The 25,343-nt window shown below is 40.7% G+C and overlaps 3 protein-coding genes across 3 annotated transcripts in view; 2 read left to right on the top strand and 1 right to left on the bottom strand.

Moving 5' to 3' along the window:
- Window positions 1-131: 131 nt before the first annotated feature.
- Window positions 132-1,417, bottom strand: gng10 (guanine nucleotide binding protein (G protein), gamma 10). Its single transcript, XM_071466332.1, has 3 exons — window positions 1,213-1,417; window positions 360-487; window positions 132-257 (listed from the first exon to the last, which is right to left on the bottom strand). Exons 1-2 carry the CDS (start codon window positions 1,291-1,293, stop codon window positions 362-364), a joined length of 207 nt encoding a protein of 68 aa, XP_071322433.1. The 5' UTR covers window positions 1,294-1,417; the 3' UTR covers window positions 132-257; window positions 360-361.
- A 1,063-nt stretch (window positions 1,418-2,480) lies between these two features.
- Window positions 2,481-5,769, top strand: nxnl2 (nucleoredoxin like 2). Its single transcript, XM_071466633.1, has 2 exons — window positions 2,481-3,095; window positions 5,037-5,769. The coding sequence occupies exons 1-2, from the start codon at window positions 2,794-2,796 to the stop codon at window positions 5,203-5,205; spliced, it is 471 nt and encodes a 156-aa protein (XP_071322734.1). The 5' UTR covers window positions 2,481-2,793; the 3' UTR covers window positions 5,206-5,769.
- A 4,183-nt stretch (window positions 5,770-9,952) lies between these two features.
- csgalnact1a (chondroitin sulfate N-acetylgalactosaminyltransferase 1a) overlaps window positions 9,953-25,343 on the top strand; it is a 32,255-nt gene continuing 16,864 nt past the window's right edge. Inside the window, exons 1-2 of the mRNA XM_071466946.1 lie at window positions 9,953-10,090; window positions 20,941-22,277. Coding sequence (XP_071323047.1) covers window positions 21,467-22,277 — 811 coding nt within the window. The 5' untranslated portion in view covers window positions 9,953-10,090; window positions 20,941-21,466. The remainder of the gene's footprint in view (window positions 10,091-20,940; window positions 22,278-25,343) is intronic.

Here is a 25,343-nt window from a genome sequence, read left to right as displayed (position 1 = left end):
TGATCACACTTATATAGTTTTCAAAAGGTATTTAAAGAAAGACTGAGATGAACTACATAATGTTTTTTAATGTGTTAAAAAATGTGAATGGCTATACAGTAAAAAGAAAGAAAAGACGTGTATTCAAAAAATATGTGTTAATTTTTTATGGTTTTTTTTTTTCAAAAACATGAACATGAAAATCATATAAAAATGGCTAAAAAAATAAAACTGAATTCTTTTCTTCTGTGAGTGAGACATGTCCACTTCTTCTTCCTCTGCAAAAAGTGCAAAACTTTTTATTTCTCATTTGAAATTCAGCAACATCGGTAATAGGTGTTTACTTACAAATAAAGGCTGTGAACTTAGCGGATTCTGACCTTCACACTACAGCACAGGAGCGTGGTTCTCTGAAGGGGTTGCTGCCAGTGGGCACGCCGACCAACAGGGCGTCTTTCCCTGCATTCTGCAGACAGTACTGCTGGAGCTCTGCAGCTGCCTGGGACACCTGGGAATACAAACACAGAGATGTTAGTTTATATGGTATCACTTTCTGATAAGCCACCTTTTGTAAAGGGTTAATATGCATTAATTAAGGGATTTATAAATAAATCATTTATTAACACTTTAAATCTCAGTTATAAGCCAATGATAAGAATTGCTTTTGGTTTGCCAGGTTGTGGAAAAGGGCTGCAGGTCATCTAGATCAAAGTCCCTATATAATCATCTTATTAACACGTGCAACTGTCAACTTGATGGATTACAATAAGATTTGGGGTTTTTTTTCTTTAAAGGCTGAAAACACAAGACATTTTATTAAAGGCCTGTTAACATTTGTAACAACAGACATGAAACCTGTGTAACTTTATGACTTACTAACGTTTATTTATGTAGACATGGTGACTTATTTTACAGTTTATTTATGACTCACTAGTAAGGAGGGCTCTCCAGAATAAACCAAAGAGGTAAAGAAAAAAAAGAAGTTTGCTGGATTTTCCACAACCGGGTGACAAAGTAATTGTTATTAATAGCATATAGTGATTTTCTAACTGTAAGGAATGACCATGCTGATACAAATTAATATTTTATACAAAATAGAAGCAAAACATCAGTCTGTAAAGTCTTACGTCTAGGACAGTCTTAACAAAATTAAATAAATCAAGAAAAACAAGTTAGTAGACCCTGAGCTCTAACGCTCTGATATCATCTTCTGTTTAATTTCTTTTGCTTTACCTTGATTCGTTCCACACTGGCCTCAAGCTTCAGTTGTTCTACCAGCCGTCGCATGTTGGATAAATTAGAGTTAGAGGTCATGTTGATGGAAATTGTTTTGGAAGAAGAATTCCTTGTTAAAAAAAAAAAAAAGAAGTCCACTTAGTCCAGTTCAGTCTTTCAACACAGCCCTTGACTCCAGCAAACGCTCGACAAGAAAGGAGTGGCCGGGTTTCTTTCCAAATGACCTCAGCCCTTCTCTTCAAAGGAGACAAGGAAGCACACTGACCTCCATATGTACTTTATACACAAACTTTATAAGTGTTTTAGCTTTCTTTGCTAAATGTGAAATGAAAACTATAAACTGCATACAGATATATATTTGACCCCAAACAATAATTTGGACATATACATTTTCTTTAAATTTGTAGTCATTTTATTAGCGAGCTTGTTTATCATTGTACACTATTAAACTCTTGCATACTTAATGTACTCTTCCAGTTTTTGCACCAAATACATGTCACATGAAAATGTACAATTCACTCAGGGTGAGTGTGGTTTTACTTTTGGTTTGAGCCATCAAATTATTTTTATGAAATTTGTATAAGAGCATGATTATTTTATGTATGGAATTCATTTATTTATATGTTTATTTTCTTTTTTTTTGTGGTGTTGTTCTTATTTATAATTTTGTTTATTTGTTAGTTTTCTCCTTAGGTGGCTTATTATTGTATGTCATTGTTTTAATTCATGAGTTTATCTATTGATTTGTTTGTTTTCCTTTTTTTCCTGTTATTCTTATAGTTATCATGTTAATTTATGTTTATTTAGAAATTCATTCATTCAGTTTTCCTTTTTTTTTGCTTTTTCTATAAATGTTGTTCTTATAATTATTACGCTATTTTAATTCACGTGTTAATTTTATTTATTGGGTATTTGTTGTAATTTTCTTTTTCCATTTCTATGAACGTTCTATGTTCTGTATATCATTATTTCGTTTAATGTATTTATTTATTTCTTTATTTTCTTCTTTTTTGCTTTTTCTATGAATGTTTTTCTACATCATTATTTTTATTTATTTATTTATTTATTTTTGTTTAGTTTTTATGGTTACTGGTGCTTATATATTTTACAAAGATACAAAGACTGAAATATTTGTTGTGTTATTAAAAACAAAAAAAAAATTACAAAACAAAACCAAAACAAAACTACGCATGCGTCGGTGACCGCTGCCTGAAAGTGCTGCGAGGTGTCGCACAGCCGCTGCCGCTCACGCATGATCAGCTCTCTCCTCCTGAAACCCACGTGGTTAACGAACCACAACACCGTCGTCCGGTGTCCTCATTGGTCCACAGGTGATTACCGGGATTGGCTGTAAGTAGCTTTCACTGAAAGGCGAACATTAGAGGAAAGTGGGAGAACCTTCTTCAGAGAGTTACCACGTTTTCTGAAGAAGAAGAAGAAGAACAACAACAACAACAGCGTCGAGGTGTTGAATCTAAACCGGGGGGGCGGGGGGGTGGGGAAATGAGCTAAAACTACACTTAGAGCTGTCAAATCTCCCGGACTTTAACTTGAAGTGCGCCGGAGAGCTTAGCAGACATGGTGGAGGTATTTGCCGGGCGGACACTCCTGAATAAAGACGGGGATTTCGTCGAGCCCGAGGAGGCGTTGAGGAATAAAGTGGTGGGGATCTACTTTTCTGCAGGATGGTGTCCGCCTTGTCGGGACTTCACGCCCATCCTGTGTGATTTCTACACGGAACTGGTGGAAGAGAGTGAGCCTCCTGCTCAGTTTGAAATAGTCTTTGTCTCCTCTGACAAGTCGAGCGATGATATGGTTGAATACTACCACGACATGCACGGAGACTGGCTCGCTCTGCCCTGGACGGACGACTACAAACAGTCAGTATTAAAATGAGATCAAAAGTTTTGATTATCTAACTTGGAAAGTTTCCTTTCACTTTCTCTTAATTAAATATTTTACACGGTGATTTTTGAGCTCAACATAATATGTCAAAAACATAACTGGCTGCAGTTGGTTGAGCTTTATTTGTCGTGTATCTCATGAGGATTTAACACTATTGTCTGTGCAGCTTTTTAGGCTGTGCTCCAGCTTATGTAAAATGCTTACCAGGGTCACCCTCTCAGGGATTACTTCCTCCCACAGCTGAGAATAAAAGTGACTTTAAGACTGACCAAATCCATGTTAATCATATTTTTATCTCATTTTATGTTTTAGCCTTTGAGTGTCCAGGTCCCAGGTTGGTTTGTGAATATTTGGACAAATGTGTTGTGTGGATATTTATTTGATAATTAAATCTGTGTGTGTGTGTGTGTGTGTGTGTGTGTGTGTGTGTGTGTGTGTGTGTGTGTGTGTGTGTGTGGAGGTACAGGAGCAAATGCTTATCCTCTTATGTAGATCAAGCATCAGTGGTGGAGGAAAGTGAGTACACTTTTCTGAAGTAAACATTGCAATTCCACAATAAAAGTCCTGCGTTTAAAGTGTTGCTCAGGTAGAAGTACACAATTAATGTGTTAAATGTGCTTGAAGCATCAAAAGCACACATTATGAAGGCAGCATTGACCCCTCTCAGTGTTATGTCATTGAGGATTAAAGTATCAGATAGGGATACAACTAGTTCATTAATCTGCTGATTATTTACATGGTCAATCAACTAATTAAAAGGAAAACTCAAAATTTGCTGAGTCATTGTATCCCAAGGTAGGAATTGATGTATTTGAGCATTTATGGTTGAAAAACCAGTAATCACCTATCAAAATAGTTGCTGGTTAATTTTCCTATGATCAACAGAGAGAGAGAGAGAGAGAGAGAGATGTATCTATAGATATATAGATATATAGATATGTATGTATGTAGTGGAGTATAAAAGTGTCATAAAAAGTAAAATGCAGAATTGAAATATTCCAGTCACTCCAGAGGAAATTTATTGGCACCTATTTAAAAATAATTTCAGTCATTTTTTTAAGCAGAAATGCCAAATATTTGTTGGTTTCATCTTCTCAACTTTGAGTATTTGCTGCGTTTCTTTGTCATGTTTGATTGTACGCTGAATATGTTTGGATTTTTGACTGTTGGTCGGATAAAACAAGTAATATGAAGACATCACTTAAGCTCTTGGAAATTGTGATGCCATTATTTAATATTTTCATTTTATATTTTACATTTTATAGAGATAATTAGAGATAATGATCAATTGGTTAATCAAGAAAATAATCATCAGATTCATTTATAATGAAAATAATTGTAACTTTCAGCTCTAATCAATAACAGTGCATCTGTTTTTTTAAGACGACTGTGTATTGTGTGTGTCAGCACACATAAAGTATGTGTATCTCAAACTTGCACTTCAGTGCTGCACCTGACTGAATATAGTTTTGTTACGTTCTACTACTGTCAAATTTACTTAAAATATAAAAGTAAGCATTCCCACTGTCAGAGTTATTCTATTACATAGTATAGTGCTGGATAATATTACTGCCTCATTAACATGTTAGCAGTATTTTTAATGGTGTAGCTGGCCGCAGTTGAGCTGAATCTAGCTATCTTATATGATCTGCAAAGCAACTAGCAACTTTCCATCGGTCAGATAAATGTAGTAGAGTAAAAATTACAATATTTTCCTCTTAAATGTGGAAGAATTGAAGTACAAAAGTTGCAAAAGTACAACTCCCTTTGATCTGTACTGTACTTGAGTAAATGTACTTCAGGTTCCACCACCGTCAGGCATATAATGTTTTTGTTTTTTGAAGCAGAGCAGCAGTTGTTCCAGGTTTCTTTTTTATAATAAATGTGTGTCCTTGTCTCTCTTCTCTGTCTCTCAGCGAGTTGAAGCAGCGCTACAAGATCACAGCGGTGCCCAAACTGGTGATCGTGAAGGAGAACGGTGATGTGATCACAGACAAGGGCAGGAAGCAGATCAGAGACCGAGGCCTGGCCTGCTTCAGGTCCTGGTTGGACGCTGCGGAGATCTTTCAGAACTTTAACGGTTAGGAAACAACGACAAGGAAAAGGTCAGCCCATCTTTTCGCATGGGCTTCAGTAACCACAGAGAGCGCTGAGCAAAACCAAAGCATAGTCTTTGTAAATTCACTTTAGTAGAAGTAACATGGTAAAATCCTTCAAATGAAACAATCTGAGAAAGCTGCTCACAAGTCATGTTTTAATGAGGGTTTTTTCTTTTTTTTTTTTTTACCAACCATCCTATGCATTTAAGATAAATCTCAGGCATGTCTGTTGTGGTTCACGTATGAAAAAGGCTCTGCTTTATAGAAACTGTGTGTTTAATATCAATAATACAAGCCAGCTACAGCAGCTTTGCAGTTTATTTAAAGGTTTATTTGCTTATGTTCTCCATAAGCTAATGCACTAACTAAACATACAGCTAAATCTTGCTCATATGTAATACGCACCTTCTTTCCGGAGAGCTTGCCTTTCTAAACATTCTCAAAAGTTTGACTTGTAGTTCTACTTTGAGCTGCCTGTATATTTTTATATTTTGTTTTTCATGAGTTGCTAAGACTGGTTATTATTAAAGAATATATATATATTCTGTGATTTTGGATGCAGATTTATTTTCATTGTGTCTTTCATCAAACATTTTCTGTCATAGCGTTAAAGAGCGTACACACATATCAACAAGATAATTCCCCTTTGCCTCATTAAGGTACAGAAAGCCCGCAGGGCATTGTTTCCAACATGCTAGCACATCCTTGGACCCTAATTGCCTTTTTCCCTTGTGTGTGCTGACACTGCTGTTATCACTTTGTACATAAAAAACATCCAACATGCACGATGACATTATGATGAGCCTGCACAGGCCCGTCTCCCCAGGTCTGTCTGCTTTTTGATATTAAATGCTGCAAGTCTTCAAAGAACTCCGTGCCACACCAGGCAATGCCCCGAGGCTTCACTCAGGAATACGTTCAGCCGGGGATGGTGGTTCTCCTCAGGTAGCTTCAGGTGTGTTTATGCCGTCCTTCATCACAGGCATGTCTCAGAGGGCTGTACAGAGAGAGAGAGCTTTCTTAAAGCTCGACATCCATCACTGGATGAAATGATGCAACTGCTCAAGGTGAAAAAGAGAGAAGGAAAATGAAGCACCAGATTCAGATTCGGGCATTTGGCGCAACAAACCCGCAGAAATCTACTGCACGTCTAAGTGAGAGTGTGTTATCCAGTAGAAAACTGAGCTTTATTGATCTCGTTTGAATCATTATTCCTCTGCCTCACCATGTGTAAGTTGTAGTTTCATAATCCACCATGTGGGGTCACTATATTGTCACATATAGAAATAATGGTGTTTAATTCTCTTAATCATACCTACATTTAAGACAGTTTATCCCACCACTCACACATGCTACACTTGACATAGAATGAGTATTGTGTCAGCAGGTGTCACCAGCAGTACGATCAATTTAAGGGAATTTCTTTTACAGTTTTATCTAGAGGTTTGTGATGATGTGGTTCATCATCTTAAAGTAAAAGTAAATAGTTATTATTACTACACTTAGACGTTTGAGTTTCACTTTGCAGAATGATACATGTGCAGTGTGATACTAGAAGACTGTTCACATTCAGTGGTGTCTTCATTCCCCTCACTGTGGGCACAGGCCCAGAGGCCCAAGGGCTCAGAGCCTCAGTGCAAAGTGACGTCATTCATTGTTAGAAAGTCAATCAAACAACCACAAATAGATGTAAAACAACAGCAACAAAAAATGATGACAAAGAGACAAATAATAACACAAACTGTTTGTAGTTGAAACCGATGCCAAACAACCTGAAAGTCTCTTTTGGTTTGGGTGCCTTGTTTCTGAGTCAAAGAAACACAACAACTACAAGGAGGCAAAAACTACACAGACAATTATAGAGACCACACAGACACAAAATGACCAAAAATCAACTACAAAGAGACACAAAACAGCTAGAAACAGACCACGAGAAGACAGAACAACCAAAAAGAGACACATCTACAAAGCGATGCAAAACAACTACAAAGACACTAAAAGGTTTCTAGCTGAAAGAGATGAAGAAAGCAGAACGTTTTGATTCTATGTAGGGTGTGGGGGCCTTTTACGTGTCTGTGTCCAGGGGCCTGTTGCCTCATAATCTGTTAATCTGAGTTCAATATGTACGTACAAGACGATTTTGTGGCATCGCAACATGTTTTGAAGACAATCATGGTCCAGTATAAAACTTCACAGTGTGATATGAACAGCTGAAACATTCAGTGCACAAACACTGACAGTGGACTTTTCCATGAGGTCAGAGACTCTTATGTCTAACAGTTATATCACAGTGATTAATGCATCAGTAATTATAATTCAGAGATATAATATAGGCTTCATCATACCTATACCTTTGGCACTACAGGTATATTTTCATGCCAATACCATCAGACTTGAGTTTAGGTGAAATTTCTTCACTGTGGTCCTGCTGCTTCTACTGTACAATGTAAAATGTACTCTGGCGTCAGACATTGGCCTTCCTGAGATGTGATGAAGAAAATCTCACTTCAGCTGCTCTGATTGTTTGCACTTGCTTCCTGCCTGCTGCCTGATTGGGACCCCGCAGAGGCCGCAGAGCACAGCCCCCAGGTCAGTTCACATTAAGACGGATCTGTATGTCGACTTCACATTCGGAGCCGGTCGGACTTCTTGTTGGCTTCAGAAATGAAAGGCAGTAGTGTTTCCTGCTGCTGTAACGGTGTCTTGAAGCAACTAACAAGGCTGTCTTTATGTGAGAGCAGGGGTGGGGGGGGGGGGGGGGGCGGGGGGGGGGGCCCGCTGGGTGGACCGGCGGACCTGCACGGATTGAGCGCCAGCGTCAAGCTCACCACGTTAATACACAGGACTCTGCTCAAAACCTTCAAAATAAGATACTGAGGCATCGACGACTTAATCGTTTATAACAAGTCAAGGAGCTTGGTCTCTCGTATTTTTTCATTAATTTGACACTGTCACAAAGGCTTTGATTAAATTGTAGAGATGCTTTACTGGCCAGCATTAGATTCAGAGGTGTTTCTAATGTTATTTCAAATTTAACTTAGTTCAGCCTCTGTTCTCTATAATGCCATCAACACCAGCCACATTGTATATTATAATTGTATGTTTTTCCTTAATCATACAACTTTCAGTGCACACAGCAATGTACCTACACCAAGAGAGGGGATGGCAGCGTGAGTCTTCTGCAGCAGGGAGGTCTGGACCGAATCATTAAACTTAGCATTAATGAAATGGCAAACAAACAGCAGCACTGTAGGTGTGTTCACCATCAGTGACATCGTGTCAGTTTCATGGCAGCCTAATTGTTCATCAGCACAGGCTTTCTTTTGTCAAACCCATGACTCACTGCCCACATGGCAAACACCTGCAAACATACAGTATTATCTGAATCCTAGCTACGATTTATTATATTACAGTGTTTCTACAGGAAACGTAATCTGGTTACTAGTATGTGATTCTTACATCACAGTGTGAGCAAATGAACTGCAGAGATGCAAAAGCACAGAAACTGCAGCGTCAGCCCCCAGCAGAATGTCCCCTACAGCCCGGTGCAGGTGCTCGGTGCAGTGTGAGCAGTGTGTTCTTTAACATTGTCAGGGCCGCTGAATGTCAGCGGCCTTTGCCTAAAGCTCAGGATGCCTTCAAAGGGAAGGGTTACCTCTTTAATACTTTTTCACATATTGAGTTTCAATATGAACAGAAATGAAGAACGATTTTGTGCACATACATCAGTGGGGTCTGTGCAATCCAAAACAATGAAGCTGTAGCACCAAAGTCAAGACGGGGGTAACATCCAGGTTATTTCCTGCTACTCTTTATTGTCTCTAAGTAGTAAAACTAGTTGTATGTTAACAACAAAATGGCACAACACAGAAATGCTGTGTTAAATTCAGGGCGAGCTTGAACCTTTTATTGTGCTGAGTATTGTGTGCACAGTAGCAGCACTCTCAGGTTCCTCAGTTATTGTGCTCATATTTTATATGTTTATGCTGCCTTGCTGCAAAAAGAATTTCTTCATGTGGGGTAATAAAGATCCGAATGGAAGAGAAATGAACAAAATGAATTTGAGCTGGCTGCATGGGGCCAGCCTCAGGCCTTCTTATACAGATAATTTATTATGCAATATTAGACATTATACTGTATGAAATATAATAGCTGAATTTTCAAAGATGATGATAGCATAGTCACAGAACATTGAGCAATACACAGATTATGAGGGTATAAATTACAGTAAAAGACAATGATAATTATGATAATGATAAGGCTGTGCTTCTTGGGTAATGCATCATAATTTCTACAGGTATGCAGGCTACAGACTACAAGGTTGTAGTGTCATAAATTAATATCACCATTTGCTTCCCTCTTACAAAATTTTGTGGCTGGGCTCCTATTAACCTCCACTATACAGTACAGTGTGAATATTGGTTTTCTACAACAGTAAATTCAGCATTTTTGTATTTTTGACTGTTGGTCAGACAAAAAAAAAAAAAAAAAAAATCTATTTGAATACGTCAACTCTGGCTTCAGAAAATAATGATGAGGAGTTTTCACTACTTTCCGACATTTTATAGACCAAACATTTAATTGATTATATAAAAAAAGAAGCTATAAATCAGATGTATTGATAATTAAAGAATAGTCCTTTAGTATACTCTCTTATTTTGAAAGCAGAAACTCCCATGTTCCGGTGTGGTGCCTCTCTCCGGTGGGCTTCACTGTACTCCGCGGTACAAACGCTCACGCCCGCTCCTGCGCTCCGCAAGTGTCGTCTGTGGACCGGTGGAGGTCTGCAGGACGGGACCTGGACCGCTGCACCGGGACAAGACTAAACCTCCACTCAGGATGGACTGAACCAACGACCGCTGGGAGGAGAGGTAAGTTGGCCGGGTGAGAGGGCATGTTCACAGTGTACACTTCAGATGTACAATACAACCATACTGTAAAAGAATAATGACAATGTTTTAATAGTGCGTCTGCTGTGAGTTTGCAGTGATGGCTCTCAATGAGAACTTTATGTTGGATGTATTTATAGGAGCTATCCGGCTACTTTGCATAAGGAGTCATACAAAAGAACAACTATAAATTGTAATTAAATCAAAGTGCCTTATTCCCATAACACACACACAGATGTTGAGTATGAAAGAAAACACGGGCAAAAAATGAGTGCAATTTGCGTTTCTGTGTGTTTTCCATCCACTGAGTGGACACACATTTCTGGCATAGTTAAAATAAGTGGTTTCAGCCCAGCCAGGTTGTCAATATGTGAGTCATGCTTTAGGTCAGATGAAAGTAAAATAACATAGATGAATTAAAAAAGCACCCACAATAATTTGTAGTGGGTAGACCCAGATAATAAAATTATATGCACTTAGTGAAAGCACAGGCTTTTGCAGTGTTCCTCCGCATCTCACTCGCATGCATACAGTACACACAGCATACTGAGCGGGCTGGAGATTTTATCAGGGAAAATGGCTCTAATCTGCTTAGTGCATTCACTAACAGGCACCTAGCAGCCTGAAATATTTGGTTTGCAAGCTGCCGGAGTTGTTTTCCTCATACTGGAAGAATGAAACTGGAGATTATGTGGGATTTGGTGTTGTTTAGCAGGCAGAGAAGAGAAAGACTTGAAAGGAGTGTACACATACTTACATCCTCAGTATCTAAATTACTTTACCCTATATGAGTGATGAAATGATCTGATACATGATGACATATATGCGCTGACTGTGCCTGGAAGATAAAGTTGCCCCCTTTAGGATGCTCAATTCATGAGTGCATGTGTCCTAGATGTGTGGTTAGTGCATGTCTGGGAGTGTGTGTGTGTGTGTGTGTGTTCTGTTTTTCTGTTGCTGAACACACCACATTCCTATGTTTCATAGATCAGATAATAGAATCTTTTAGGAGGGTTACCCAGTGACATTTTAGCAGCGCTGATGTAACGTCGCTGCAGCATATTGACAAATTACCTCTGACGATATTACATTTGCCTTTTGCTCATCTAGATGATGCTGCTCTACAAAAATCTATCAGATTAAATGGAGACCTTATGAACGGCACTGAAGAGTGTATTGCCTCAAGGGCTGACTGTCAGTCTCACTCATTTAAAACCAGTATAAGCTGTCAACAGCAGAATGTGGAGCTGGTTCACTTGCGGTTATTGCTGTAAACATCGCAAAGACCCGTTTTAACAGCTGAAAGCCAAAGCATCTTTGCATGTAGACAGGCTGCAGTTGAGAAATGCAACCGCTGTGTGGTGGTTTACTGTCCGATGAGAAGAGGGAAGTAATGAGCTCTGGCTCTGGCCAAACTTGGCTCGCACCCGTTAACGTTTTTCTCCACTTACAGCATTTGCCAAACATTTCTGTAGGACAAAATTGATGATCCTCTCTTACACAAGTGACAAGGTTTGGAAAGGTGGGGATGTGCAATTGTGACGGCGCGTTGAAGGTGAGTGGCTCAGGCTGCGAGATGAGCAGATGCTATTCGTGGACACAGTGGACTCAGTCATTTTGTGCCAACCTCAATTGTTTGCTCTCTTCCTATCTCTAGTATCAGCTATTTATAAGTGTCAGCTTGTAAAACCACTCTCAACAACTGTGAAGCGTGTGACAAAGGGAGTGTCTCGCTGTACAAAACTACGATTTATTTCACTGCACCATAATTATGCAGAGATGAGCTACAGCCCATCAGAACCGTACTGTGCTTTTTCATTGTGTTTTAGTGAATGAGAGAGTGCCTACTAAGTTCGCCTCTGTACACAGGCATTGTACGTTGTGCAATTGGGTGGTGGTTGTTATTGTATCATTGGTTTATGGGAGCGATCAATCTTTTTGTGTGGATCACAGATTGTTTTTGACTCCATGAAGCATTAAAATCGACGTTTGTGATCCCCACTTTTTAGTTTGGATTGAAATCAGAGTAACTTGTTTTTGATGGCTTACAGACGCTCTGTCTTTAAACACTTACAAACCAAACCTGCTTATTCTTTACCCTGACTGATACTGGATTTATTAGGACAACAACACTATATCAGCTGATAGATTCCTTTGAATTTAATTATTGTGGCCCAGAGTTATACTGATCTGAACTTTTTACAGCTGGAAAACCTGTTTGCTGTGAATAAAGTACATAATTATATATATATTTTTTTAATTATTTTACTTTTTTTTTCTTTGGGCTTTTTATGCCTTTATTATAGACAAGTGGAGACTGACAGGAAAGGGGGTAGAGAGAGGGGAATGACATGCAGGAAAGAGTCAGACCGGTCGGGAGTCGAACCAGTGACTGCCTGCCAAGAGCGTCTTACGCTCGACATGGTACGCGCCCTAACCACTCAACTACCATAAAGTACATAATTATAATGCTGTTTCTAAATTACCTCAAACATATGTTTGGAATTTCTGGCCTGACCGACACTAGATTTTTTGTGGTTGATACTGATATCTATACTTGAGAGTAAAAAAATCCATGGACTATTATTTAGTTGTTTTTTTTTTGGTTTTTTTTTTGACATGATGCAACATTAGCATTTATTTGGAGTCGTGTTTTTTGTCAACTGACAAATGCAAGTCCAATATTCACAGCCATTGTTGAGGGCTGAGGAAACTGCAGAGGAGGTGATATTCATCACTACGACCCCTTTCACATTACACACAGTTATTTGATCCACTGTGAAAGTAAAAGTATTGATAAGTGCAGCTGTTGTATTGAATGGTGTTGTACCGGTCAGGCTTTATTCTTGACCCACTCTGTCTATGAACATGTACAGTAACACGAGGGCTGCAACTATCTATCTATCTATCTATCTATCTATCTATCTATCTATCTATCTATCTATCTATCTATCTATCTATCTGTCTGTCTGTCTGTCTGTCTGTCTGTCTGTCTGTCTATCTATCTGTCCATCTACATTCTCTGCTGCTGAAATGACCCATTTTCCCCAGGGGACCATTAAAGATTCATCAGATACAATCAAACCTAACTGTGAAGAAATGGGACACTTTGAGGACCAATGTAGAGAAAGGGAGAGGGGAGGATGGTGGAGGAGGGGGGTGGGTGGTGAATGTTAACACGGGGCGCTTGTAGTGAAGTAGAGGAGTATAGTGTGTTTCTTTTTTTTTTTCTTTTTTTTTTTTTTTAAGGGCCTTCCAGATGGCACGTCGACAGGAAGGTTCCGGGGAAACAGGCCCCTAATGAATGGGAGGGAGAATCACCTGAGGGGACAAGAGACATCAAAGAAACCTTTCTCTGCTTCCCGCTCTTTCCTCCCCTCCCACATGCTCACTTTATACTGACTTCTCTCCGCTCTTCATTTTCTCCTCACACCATGTATCTAATCTAGCTGCTTAGTAGCTCCCCTCAAGTAATCTGTGGGCATAGTTGACACTCTCGCCAGCCTCCTTTTTTCCACTCACTTTTAAAATGTATCTTAATTAATCTCTCCTCTTCTCTCCTCTCTTCTTCTCTCTCTTCTCCTCTCCTCTCTCCTCTGCACTCCTCTCTTCTCCTCTCCTCTCCTCTCCTCTCTTCTCCTCTCCTCTCTCCTCTCCACTCCTCGCTTTCCTCCCTAAAGGACATTCCTCTCTTTTTTCTGTGAGATAGCCACGGGGCAGGTTCAGACAGAGATGTCTGAGAGGAAGCCCTGACATTCACTGAGGCCAGCATGCACATAAATGCATTAACGTCCTTAACCTATAACAAACACACAGCCCACAAGAGGCTGCGGTGAGACAGGGTAGAGAGCCATAGACAGACAGTATGGAACATGTCCTGTGGTTTATCGGGCTGTTTGCACTGATCACAGAGGCTACTTACTCAGAGTGAGTGGAAGGGGAGGGATGGGGAGGAGGGGTGCTGTTTAAAAGATTAATGCATCCATGCCCTCTCATATAAACATGTGTGGATGTGTGTACTTCATGGATGTGAACTGGCTGAGAAACTAGACGTTTAAAGCGGAGGCAGAATTGGTGTTAACCAAACCAATGGTTTCACATGGAAGTAAAGTATACTTAACATTACAGCCACTCTTTTTGAAAACCATTGTGCTTTAGAAAATGTTCCACTGCTCCAGGCGTCTGTTGGTTTACACACAATATGAAAATCCATCAGCAGTTTCTTGTAACTGGTCTTAGTTGTGTAATCTCTCTTTGCTTAATGTCAAGTCTGTGGTGAGGTAATCTGGCCCAAACTGTTCAAATCAGCCAAAATCAGTCAACACGTGAAGGGGAACTCCTTTCATTTTGTGTTTTTATTCAAAGTGACTTGCATCACAAAAGCTTCGGTGCAGTGGGAGACCTTGGCATAAATACTACATCTATTTAATAAGTGCAAAAGATCAGTTTACTCATCATTCTGACTACGGTTGTAGAATGTCCTCTGTGGCTCTGGGGGGGGGCGGGGCTTTGTCAAGTTTGATGAAATACCTCCTGACAATGTCATTAGAGGTCATCTCAGTTTGTGTTAAAGACTTTGCATTTAAAACAAAAAGCCTGTGTTAAGAGGCAGGGGGTTGGAGTCGCACATATCTGGGCTGGGTTATCAGCCAAAGATGCTCCAACACAGAGTAACTATAGACCATGTGGTTAAAAACTTAACCACTTAGAATCGGGGAGGTTCAGAGTCCTGGTCTTGTAATTTAATGGAATTGAACTGTTGTTAATATTGTTATTTGTGTGTTTACTATATTATTGTATGTGCTTTTTCTGCTGTGAAATGTGAAATATAGGATTTAGTTTTTTGGAGATAATAAGGACTAAGGTTTGGATTTTTACCTGACACAAGGGGTTAACAGGAGTCCTGCCGTGAATACCTACGGTTTAAGCTGTGATTTGTAGCGCAGCATCAGATTTTATGCACTTGATAGCATCAACTCAACACATGACGTATCGTACACGATCTGGCCATATGATTCACAGTAAAGTGTCTTTGAGAAATGAGTGATGGGAACAATGGGAAGTTCAGATTAATTCATTAATGAATATAAGACTATCTATAAGATCTATGCATCTATGGTTTCATTCACAGTGATAGAGGGCACACATTGGCTATGTGTGTAAGTGCTGTAGCTACTATATAACCCTAACACACTCAACACACATCTATAAACCCAGCTTCAGCTTCAACTGCACAGATAAAACAAGCTTCTTATTTCAATTTTTTCTTTTTCAAGTTCCCAACTTTGTGGAAATGCAACACTGAATCAGTGGAGCACTCCATTAAACTGATTGCAATTATCGTTATGAAGCACTTGCAGAACTTGATGTTTACTTTGATGGATTACACAACCCAAGTAAGTTTCATTAGTCTGCCAATAGATTTTCATACCATGCAGAAATGAATGGAAAACAATGGCTCCCAGGAAGCTCTTGAGCATGCATTTGAACATCATCAGCAAGTGCAGTATTTGCAGAGCTGCAATGTGTAAAATCACTGATAAGATCCTTGAAGCTGATATACAGTATCTCTTCTATGGTTGTGGGTCATGTGGTCTGATTTCTCTCTTTCCTGCACTTCCTCTCAGTCACAGTCTCTATCAAACACACACTCAGTGAATCAGCAAATAGCTTCTGCATTTGAAAAGAGCATATACCGTAATTTGTCAGTGCATGCATTATTCTTTAAGAGTGGGCTTGAATATATTAAAACACCAGCAGAGAGCAAAGAGAATCCGCTCTTCAAATCTAACCGCAGGACTGAGATGCTACATTTTTTATGAGGAGAGGGTCACAAGGTTTTTTCTCTTATGGCTGAGACATTTAATGGACATTTAAAGGTTGACCTGCGTGGGCTGTAGTACAGAGATAACCCGTCACCTGTGTGTGATTTCTGCTGTACTAGTGTGACTCTCAACCACAAATGGGACATAGGACTGAGAAGAAATTCATTCTTTCTTGTTTTCCCACAGCAGACTCCTGCAGCTGCCACTTGTCACTCAGTGCTCCGTGCTATTACAGATACAAACATACACATATTCCCACATAGATACAGGCAAACTGGGGCACACACACACACACACACACACACTCACATATACAGAAGTGCCCTGTGGGCAGGAAGCTGCAGCAAGAGGGGAGGAAGTGATTTCGGAGGCTGAACCAGACGCTGCAGAGCTCTGCTTTGGAAACATATCTAGCCGCCAAATACTAAATCATTCTCTTTCTCCTCTCTCTTTTTCTCTTCTTTATGACAGCCTGATTATTTATTTCATCGGTCTGTCTGACCCTCTACCTCTCTCATCTCTGCATCTCTGTTTCTATTTCTAGCGCAGAGAATGAAATATGTGATAAGCAGAAAAACACATTTATCAGTTATGTCACCTCAGGAAGTCCAGGAAATGTATCCTCTGCCTTGTTTCTCTGTTGGTAAACAAGCTTGACAGTGCTTCTATTGCATGTAGATGTATTAGTTGTGTTATGCAAAAGAGTCTTCAGGAAATGCAGTTCTGTGAGACCTTTGATTAGAGGCAGTGTCAGAGCGGCACGAACGAGTTAAGGTTGAAACAAAAAGCAGGAAACTTATCAGGTGCCAGTCCTCCCAGGGACACAGTTACAGAGGGAAGTCGCAGCCCTGCACAAAGAGAAAACAGGAACTGTTGAATTTCATCAGTGTGAGTTTTGTTTCTGTTGAAACTGACATTGTACTCTACAATAAATATAATATATAAATGTGCATGGTATTGGGTGAAGTCAGGACAGGGTGTTGTGGTAAACGCCAAATGAAAAGTCACAGTCGAATGGTGCAATTTCCTCTCAGTGTCAGTTTAAGTTAACTGGAAATCTTTACTTCTTCGGTTCTTGGATGAAGCTAAAGTCTGTCATCAATACACATACACAGACAGACACGCACACACACACACACACACACACACACACACACACACACACACACACACACACACATACTTGTACTTCCATCTTTGTGAGGACACTCATTAACATAATGCATTCCCTAGCCCCTTACTCTAACCTTAACCATCACAACTGAGTGCCTAACCCTAACCCTGACCCTAACCTTAACTTAACCTAAACCTAATTCTAACCATAACTCTAAAACCAAGTCTTAACCCTCAAAATGTGATTTGAAGGTGTCTCAAAAAGTGAGGACCGGCCAAAATGTCCTCACTTTCCCAAAATGTCCTCACTCTGTTAGTAAAATACTTTTTTTGGTCCTTACCAAGTAGCAAGTACAAGTACACACACACACACCAATTATGTTTTAAGTGTTGAATGAAAAGCTTTCAATATCAAGTTTCTGCCATAATCCTTTTACCATAATGTTGCAATTCTCTGGAGGTTCTCTGAAGGTTCATCACAGGTGACCCCTTTCACCTGTCAATGGAACACTGTGTCTGATTATAGGTGCTTTCCTGAGGCTATACAGCCATGCTAGCAGATCTCTGAGGCTGTATTTAGGCAAAGCAGTGCTTGGAGCTAAATGTTAAAATCAACAAGCTAATATGCTCACAGGCACAATGCTAACATGCTGATGTTTAAGGTACAACGTTTTACATGTCCCCCAACTTAGTGTGTTAGCATGCTAACATTTGCTAATTAGCAGGCTGACAAGGATGTTAGGGAAGTTTTGTAATTATCTGGTCGTGAACCAAAGTACAGGACAAACTATATTTTGACTTTTTGATCGGGCTAACTGAAAAGGTGGTGACATGAGTGTGACATGAATTTAGGCCGTCTAAATTTAATTAGATTTAAAAATCTGCTGTGGATTATTTATCATTTCTGATGTTACAATGATTGCCTTTCACAGTGTGTGGGAAAGCAATATAAATGTCACAACCCAAACAGATGCTCTTTCAGTATTAAAGATAAGCATGACATGGGCACAACTACAGTAACACAAAGCAGGAATTAATGATTAGAGACACCTGTTCAGACATCCCAGCAGAAATAAAATCAAACATGATTATTTAGCTGCCAGTGTTCCTGTGTTGCAGCCATGCCTTTCCCCACGGGGAGTCAAATAACCAGGGCTGAATCAACTCATTCATTCCCGGTGAGACTCAGTGGTTTGACTGTGAGTCTCTGCTCATAAATCTTAGTCACACCAGTTCCCTCTCCAGTGATGAATCTCTCTCTCATAACTTTACAGCAGGGACTGATTGCTTTGCCGCCGAGGATCGTCTCTTATTATGTCTGTGATATATTTGGCAGTTCTTCCTAAAAGCAGTGTGTCTCAGCAACGTCACAGGAGGAGAAATACAGTGCTGTCAAGTATAGATATGCATTATTATTGTTTCAGTATCATGTATAGCATCAGTTTTGTATTAGTACTGAAATCACTAGTTGGACAGAAAATGAATCAACAGCAACAATCAATTCATTGTTTAAGGGAATACCACTCTCTTATCTGTACACTAAATATGAAAGTTCACAGCCAGGAGATGGTTAGCTTATCTTAGCATAAAGACTGGAAGCACGGGGGAATAAGGTAACAAAACCCACAGCTTGTAGCTGTTTTTGATGCATTAAACAACTCAGATATGAAGAGGTGTTTTTTTTTTCCTCTTTTGCTTATAAAATCTGATAAATTATTAATTACAAAAGTAATCCACAGATTAATTGATAATGAAAAAAGTTATTGTAAAATAATATGTCTATTTTATGTTATGTTTATGTCACTCTTCTCCTTCTGTAACTTGAAAACATCAGAGGCTGTAGTTAAAAATGTAAAGTCATGCATTTGCACCTCAATGAAGAGGCAAATTGACCTTCGCAATGTCAGAGCTAAGTGTATGCTCTCATTTGTGTGAATGGCTTGTGGTCACTTTCACTGGCATTAGTGTGAGTGTAGCTGTGTGTTACAGGAAATCATGAAACCGGGAAAGTCAAAGTCATCTGGCAGAAATGATGTAATTATTTGAAGGAGTTTCCCAGCCTTCGATCACATGGCTATGAAACTAATGAAAGCTGCTTGTGAAAGACAGAAAGTGATTAAACTGCTACCACACCATTAATGCCATGCCATATTATTCTGAGGGTTTATGGCTCCATATAATGACATCATGAGGATTTTCCTGTAATTGAAAGGATGATACTACATCACTCCAACTCACTCACTCACCCACTTTTCCCTGAGCACCCTCTCCTCAAACATTTTCTGCAGTGGAGGTTCTGCTGGAGAGACGCCCTGTCTCTCCTGATCCAGCCGTCTGTTGGAGCACAGTCCAGTATTCACTCCTGCCATATACTAATCCTTTCAGCAGGCTTGGCTTCTGGCAGCCCTGTAAAAGAGCTGACTGTGTGGGGAGTCAAGAGAGACCAAGACTGATACACAGAGATACATTTACAGATACGTACTGTAATGCAAACACTCAAACACTTTCCCAGAAAAAACATAAAAATATGCTCACTCATACACATCAGCACCACTCACTTTTTCTACACTGGTGTTGGCTATCAGACAATATGTCTTTATTTTTTTATTAATGGCTTTATTTGTTTATGATCATATTACAATAACATTATCATCTACTTTTTTTTTCTTAAAATTAAGATATAGCCCCTTTTATACAGCCTGTTAAAGGTGGGAATGTTGTGCCTTTATTCTGCCTCAACATCTTGTATAAAAGGTATGAACAGGAAATGAAGGGGGATTGTTGTTCCAGCAATAAGCCGGCAGCAGAGGTAGGCACAGAGCCGGATCGACATCTGTGTAAAAGGCACAGATGTAGATGCTGTTGTGTTACACGTCACGCCCATTTGTTTGCTTCAGTGTAAACAAGCAAAGCCAGTATAATGAAGGGTTTCTTCTCTGTTTAAAAGAGGCTAATTGTAAACTTATGACCACTCATCACAGGTTATGGCCCCTGAGCATTTCAACCAATTTTTCTATTTTAAATGGAGTCACGTGGCCATTTTTTAGAGGCCTAAAGAAATCAACCATGGTGCTCATAGCCATGGACACTGTGGACACCGTGGTTATGTGCTGTAACCACCATGGAGCCCTAGATGGTTGATTTTGGATGCCTATTCTGAACTCTGTTCATCCATTATCAATACTCACATATCCTTTGCAAGGTTGTGGATCCCACCTCACACTGGGTGAGAGGTGGGGACAGTTTGCCAGTCTCTCACAGGCCTTACAGAGAGTAAACCCTTTATAATCACATCTATGTGTTTTCACAGTCACCATATTAGTCTACTCTGCATGTCTTTGGATTGAGGGAGGAAACTGGAGCACACAGAGGCTTGCACCCAGGGATTAAAATAACCTTTGAGAGAAATTTCATTTGAGCATGGTGCCTTTGTATGAGTCACTCGAACGCCACATTAGAAAAATGTTTCAAGATGAATGTAATGGCTTTAAATTGGCGAGGACACAGATAGGGAGCTGTGTGTCAGTATGCTACAGTTATATACACAGGTATATGTCCTAGTTTCTCTGTTGCTTTGTATATACCAAACACGCACTCACAAAAACACAGAAAACACTACACTGTCAAACACACACCCCTGCACACTGCCCCATATTCACACACATCAGTGACAACATTGTTTTCCAGGAGCTGTAGTCCTGGAGGAATGCTTAGTTTGGCGTAGGCAGTTAAACCCTTTGCTGTCCTAAACTAACATGTCAAAGCAGTCTGGCATGTTTCTGGTTTGCTACAAGTGACACAACTAACAGTAATGAGATGGAGTCAGTGGAGGTCAAGATGGGAAGAATGAATATCTCTCTAATGACAAATCTCTCTCTCTGTTTTCGCTGTCAGGAAAACAACATGAAGAAACCCCCGCTGACCACCAAGGATTCGCCCTCACATGGAACGTAACGTTTTTTCTCGCTGCATCAGCCAGCTTCATACTCAGTCATTTCAAGATGCAGGCAGACAGGCAGATGGGAAGAGGATGCTACGGACTGAGTGAGCGAGTCAGAGCACATTTGAGCAGATGAGTCACATATGAGTGATAGATGATGTAATAATGTCTGGGCCAGTCGACAAGCAGACCATGGAGCTAATTGCACCGGCAGAAAGGGAAGAAGTGGTTTTCGACAGCGTGTGACCCTCACACATTTATTTTGCCAATGACAAAACCAGTTCTGAGGCAGTTGAGAGCCAATGACCTAATTCAGATTAAATGACCTCACACTGATAAGTAGCCCGCCTCCTCACTGGGTGATGGAACATAATCACACATGGACTCTTATCATAGAGGCTGGAGTGTGTGAGGTTACATGATAGTTCTGTGTGTGTGTGTGTGTGTGGATGGATGTTTAACTCAGAGGAGTGAGTTTTGATGCCACATGCAGCAATGTTGCGGCGTGGACTGCTAACCTGGGTCTCCCGTGTTGGCGGCGTGCTGGTGCTCCTCTGCTGCTCCCTCTCATTGCTCTATGTGATGACCTGCAGCCCTCCCCACTCTGATGATCCTCCACTGACTCATGCTTTACCCCGTGCTGGACCCAATCACCCCAGCCTGGGGGGCACAGGGCCAGGGGTTGGAGCAGGGGCTGGTGGGACAGGAGGAGCCGGAGCCGGGCCTGCTCAAAGCGGTGGATCGCCAGGTGTCCAGTCGTACCAGGTGCTCCTCCTAGAACGTGAGGAGCAGCACCGCCTCCATATCACCTCCTTGAAGAGGGAGATTGCACAGCTGAAGGAGGCTTTGCAGGAACGCAGCCAGCAGCTGAAAGGAGTGCAGGAGAGCCTGAAGAGAGCCGCTGGGGGCACAGCAGAGGGAGCTGTGGCCGGGTCTCAGGGTGGTGGTCTCGGCGAGGCTCAGGGAGCCAAGAGCCAGCAGGCTGATCTCCAGGAGTTTCTGAGGAGCCAGCTGTCAAAGGCCGAGGTGACAGCCGGCATCAGGCTTCCCAGTGAGTATGCGGTGGTGCCATTTGAGAGTTTCACCCTTCAGAGGGTGTACCAGCTGGAGATGGGGCTGACGCGTCACCCAGAGGAGAAGCCAGTGAGGAAGGACAAGAGAGAGGAGCTGGGGGAGGTGCTGGAGATGGCTCTGCACAGCCTCAACACACCTTCATCCAAGCAGGACGGCAGGGGTGCAGCGGAAAAGACTCAAACCAGCAAAGTTTACGCACCGTCTGACTTCATAGAAGGTGAAAACACGTTAAAATATAACTAAAACAAGAATCTTTCCCTAAACTTAACCAGCTTTTGTTACTTAAATGTAAACATACATGGACTCCATTCTTCCAAGTCTTGTGCTTTGTACACCCTCCATCCACCCCAGCCACACATAATCCAGGCAACGATCACGTCAGTCGCTGTTTAAAGGTGTAATCATTGATTGCCTCAGCCAATCAAAGCACATGTGATAACTCTGAGTTACAGGCTACCTCAGTCTCTATCTATGTCATGTTATTGAATTAATACATCATTTCCTGGAAACAGGATTGCAAATGTAAACCTCTCTACCTTTATGTGGACTCCATTTCTATTATTGGCACATTTTTTTCTCAGAACACTGCATTCCAGTTTCTTCTGCCACCCTGTGTTACTTTGATCTCTTTTCTTTTTTCCTTTTTTCTGTCTTCTTTTTTTGGTACATGAATCCCTGGAAGGTCAGAAACATGTGAGCATTTTTGTGTACAAGTAGGACCAGGATATCCTCCTAGATTGTTCCACTCAGCTCTGATCACACCCTCAGGAAATGAACACAGCTGCTACTCATTCACAGTGGAGCATCTCTTCAAACGTTTGTGTATCTGATGTGTGTGTGTGTGTGTGTGTGTATGTGAGATCTACTCTTTGAAGGTCACCATCTTCAGCGCATGAGTGGGTGGGGGTTTAAAAGTGAGTAATAGGGGCACCTGGCTTGGAGGAAATGAGCCATAGGTCACAATATGGAGCCTCTTACATGTACATGAGCCTCTGTGTGGTCTCATGTGATCTAAGTGTGTGTTTATGTGATGGCGATCTTCATAGATGTGCATACATTTGTCTACATCTGTGTATACTCATATAAACAGCCTCTACACATCCTCAACAAGACAGCAGGAGAGTGCATCTTGCTTTTTATGAAATAGCAACTCTCCCCCCCTGCTCATATTTTTCACTTAATGCTCTTTAATGGATTAAGCCATTGATTTTTAAGCAAATCTTGAAGAAGCAGCTTTTTATCCCACCAGCCAGACAAGAGAAACACAACCTAGATGGCCAGACTGACAAAAGCATCTTCAGGGAGCTGTCAGGGCTGCATTCACAAGCTAGTGAGCTGAATCTGCACACAAACACTGGAGGTATGCAAAATGAACTTGCCAACCACTGAGTCCTGTCCTTAGAAAGGGACCGAGAGCAACACTTAGACAGAAAGACAGAGACAGGAAGTGAAGGCATTTAGTCTAAATTGTTGGACATATTTACTAAATGAAGGCTTATCGTGTCCCTCTGGGAGTTGAAGCCTCCCATCACAGGAAGCTGGCCAACTTAACAGGAAAAATCTTTGCCCACAGACATCTTTTCGCTTCTTTTTTCTGTCTGTCATTTTTTTCACTTTCTTCTCTCTGTGTCATTGTCTGATATCTGATAAACTCTCTATTTGAAGACCATGCTTCCTTCCAGTGAGGTGTTTTCTTCCACTCTCTCCGTCTGCTACTTTTTTCTGTCATCTCACTTCTCACTTTCTATATCCCATTTCCCTTTTCTTTCTACCACCACTGACCTCAGTGGGTCAATTTGCAAGTAATAATCTTAGTAATAGCGGAGTCATTGAAAAAAAAAACTTTCAAACTGACTCACGGCCTGCAACAAAGAAAATGGTGTGGATGATCATAACAGCCTCTCTTTCAGTGTGTGTGTTACATGTGTGTACGATTATGGCACTTTGCCCAGCAGCAGCAGTCTGCATGGACAATGTCTCATTTGGCCTCATATGCCCCCTTTTTCCTTTCTTTTTTTCCCCATATATACACACAGTATCAGGCTGTCACAGAGAATTGATGACACATACACACAGAAATAATGGTGCAGCTGATGGTAAAAATTATGTTCTCTTGAAAGATGTTTATTTTTTGTGCTGTTTTTAAAATTAGATATTAACTAACTGGGAAAAGAAAACATGATCCTTTGAACTTAGAAACTTAGAAATCTCTAGGGGTTTAAACAAAATCTGCACCCTGGAGAAAATAAGGAAACTAGATCATTGTGACGCAGGAAAAGCACAGAGGAACAACAGGCAAAAAAAAAAAAAAATGTGATATTGAAATGTAATATATATGCAACTGAATGTAGTCAGCCCCACCCCCAGGTTACATTTACATTTTGTGAAATATGCTTTCTTGCTTAGAGTTAAAAGAGAAGAGCTGTGTGTTCTCTAATATAGAGCCAGAAGACCATTAGCTTAGCTTAGCATAAAAAGTGGAAGCTGTTGCTGCTTTTGCACAGCTTGCAAACTTGTAAAACCACAACTTATCCTTTTTATACTTCAGTTTCTTTATGGATTCAATTAATGAAATATAACATGTTGATTAGTTAGGTATTTAGAAAGATTTTTTATCCAGTCTAGAGACATTGCTCTATTAACTTGGTGCAGATGTAACACACCCTGCGATATGTTGCAGGGAGTCTATGAGTTCTTATGTTTGAAAGACCGGTGCAGCAAAGGACTGAACTGGTTATCCATCCATCTATTATCTATACCGGTTATCCATACAGGGTCGTGGGAGGGCTCGAGCCAATCCCAGCTGACACTGGGCGAGGGTGGGGTACACCCTGGACAGGACGCCAGTTCATCACAGGGCTGACATATAGAGACAAACAACCGTTCACGCTCACACTCACACCTACAGGCAATTTAGAGTCACCAGTTAACCTAAGGTGCATGTCTGTGGACTGTGGGAGGAAGCCGGAGTACCCGGAGGGAACCCACACAGGCAGGGGAGAACATGCAAACTCCACACAGAAAAACCTTCTTCCTGTGAGGCGACAGCGCTAACCACTGCACCACCATGCCACCTTATATAGAAGTATAAAAATTAAAATCAAGAGAGCTTATAGCTTGAGGAAAGATTCTGAGGCTTCTATATAAATAAACTTGAACGGTCAAAATCTCAAAGTTCATGTCCTACTAGCAGGCTAGCGGTTGTTGGTTGCTCAGTCCATGATAAGCCCAACCCCGCCTTCAGACAGCAGCACATAGAAGAGACCGAGAGGGAATGAGAGAG

This window comes from Trachinotus anak, unplaced genomic scaffold (assembly GCF_046630095.1).
Source record: "Trachinotus anak isolate AG129_WGS33_773 ecotype Australia unplaced genomic scaffold, CSIRO_AGI_Tana_v1 ptg000028l, whole genome shotgun sequence".
NCBI classification, from domain to species: domain Eukaryota; kingdom Metazoa; phylum Chordata; class Actinopteri; order Carangiformes; family Carangidae; genus Trachinotus; species Trachinotus anak.
This window is presented reverse-complemented; position numbering and strand designations above follow the sequence as displayed.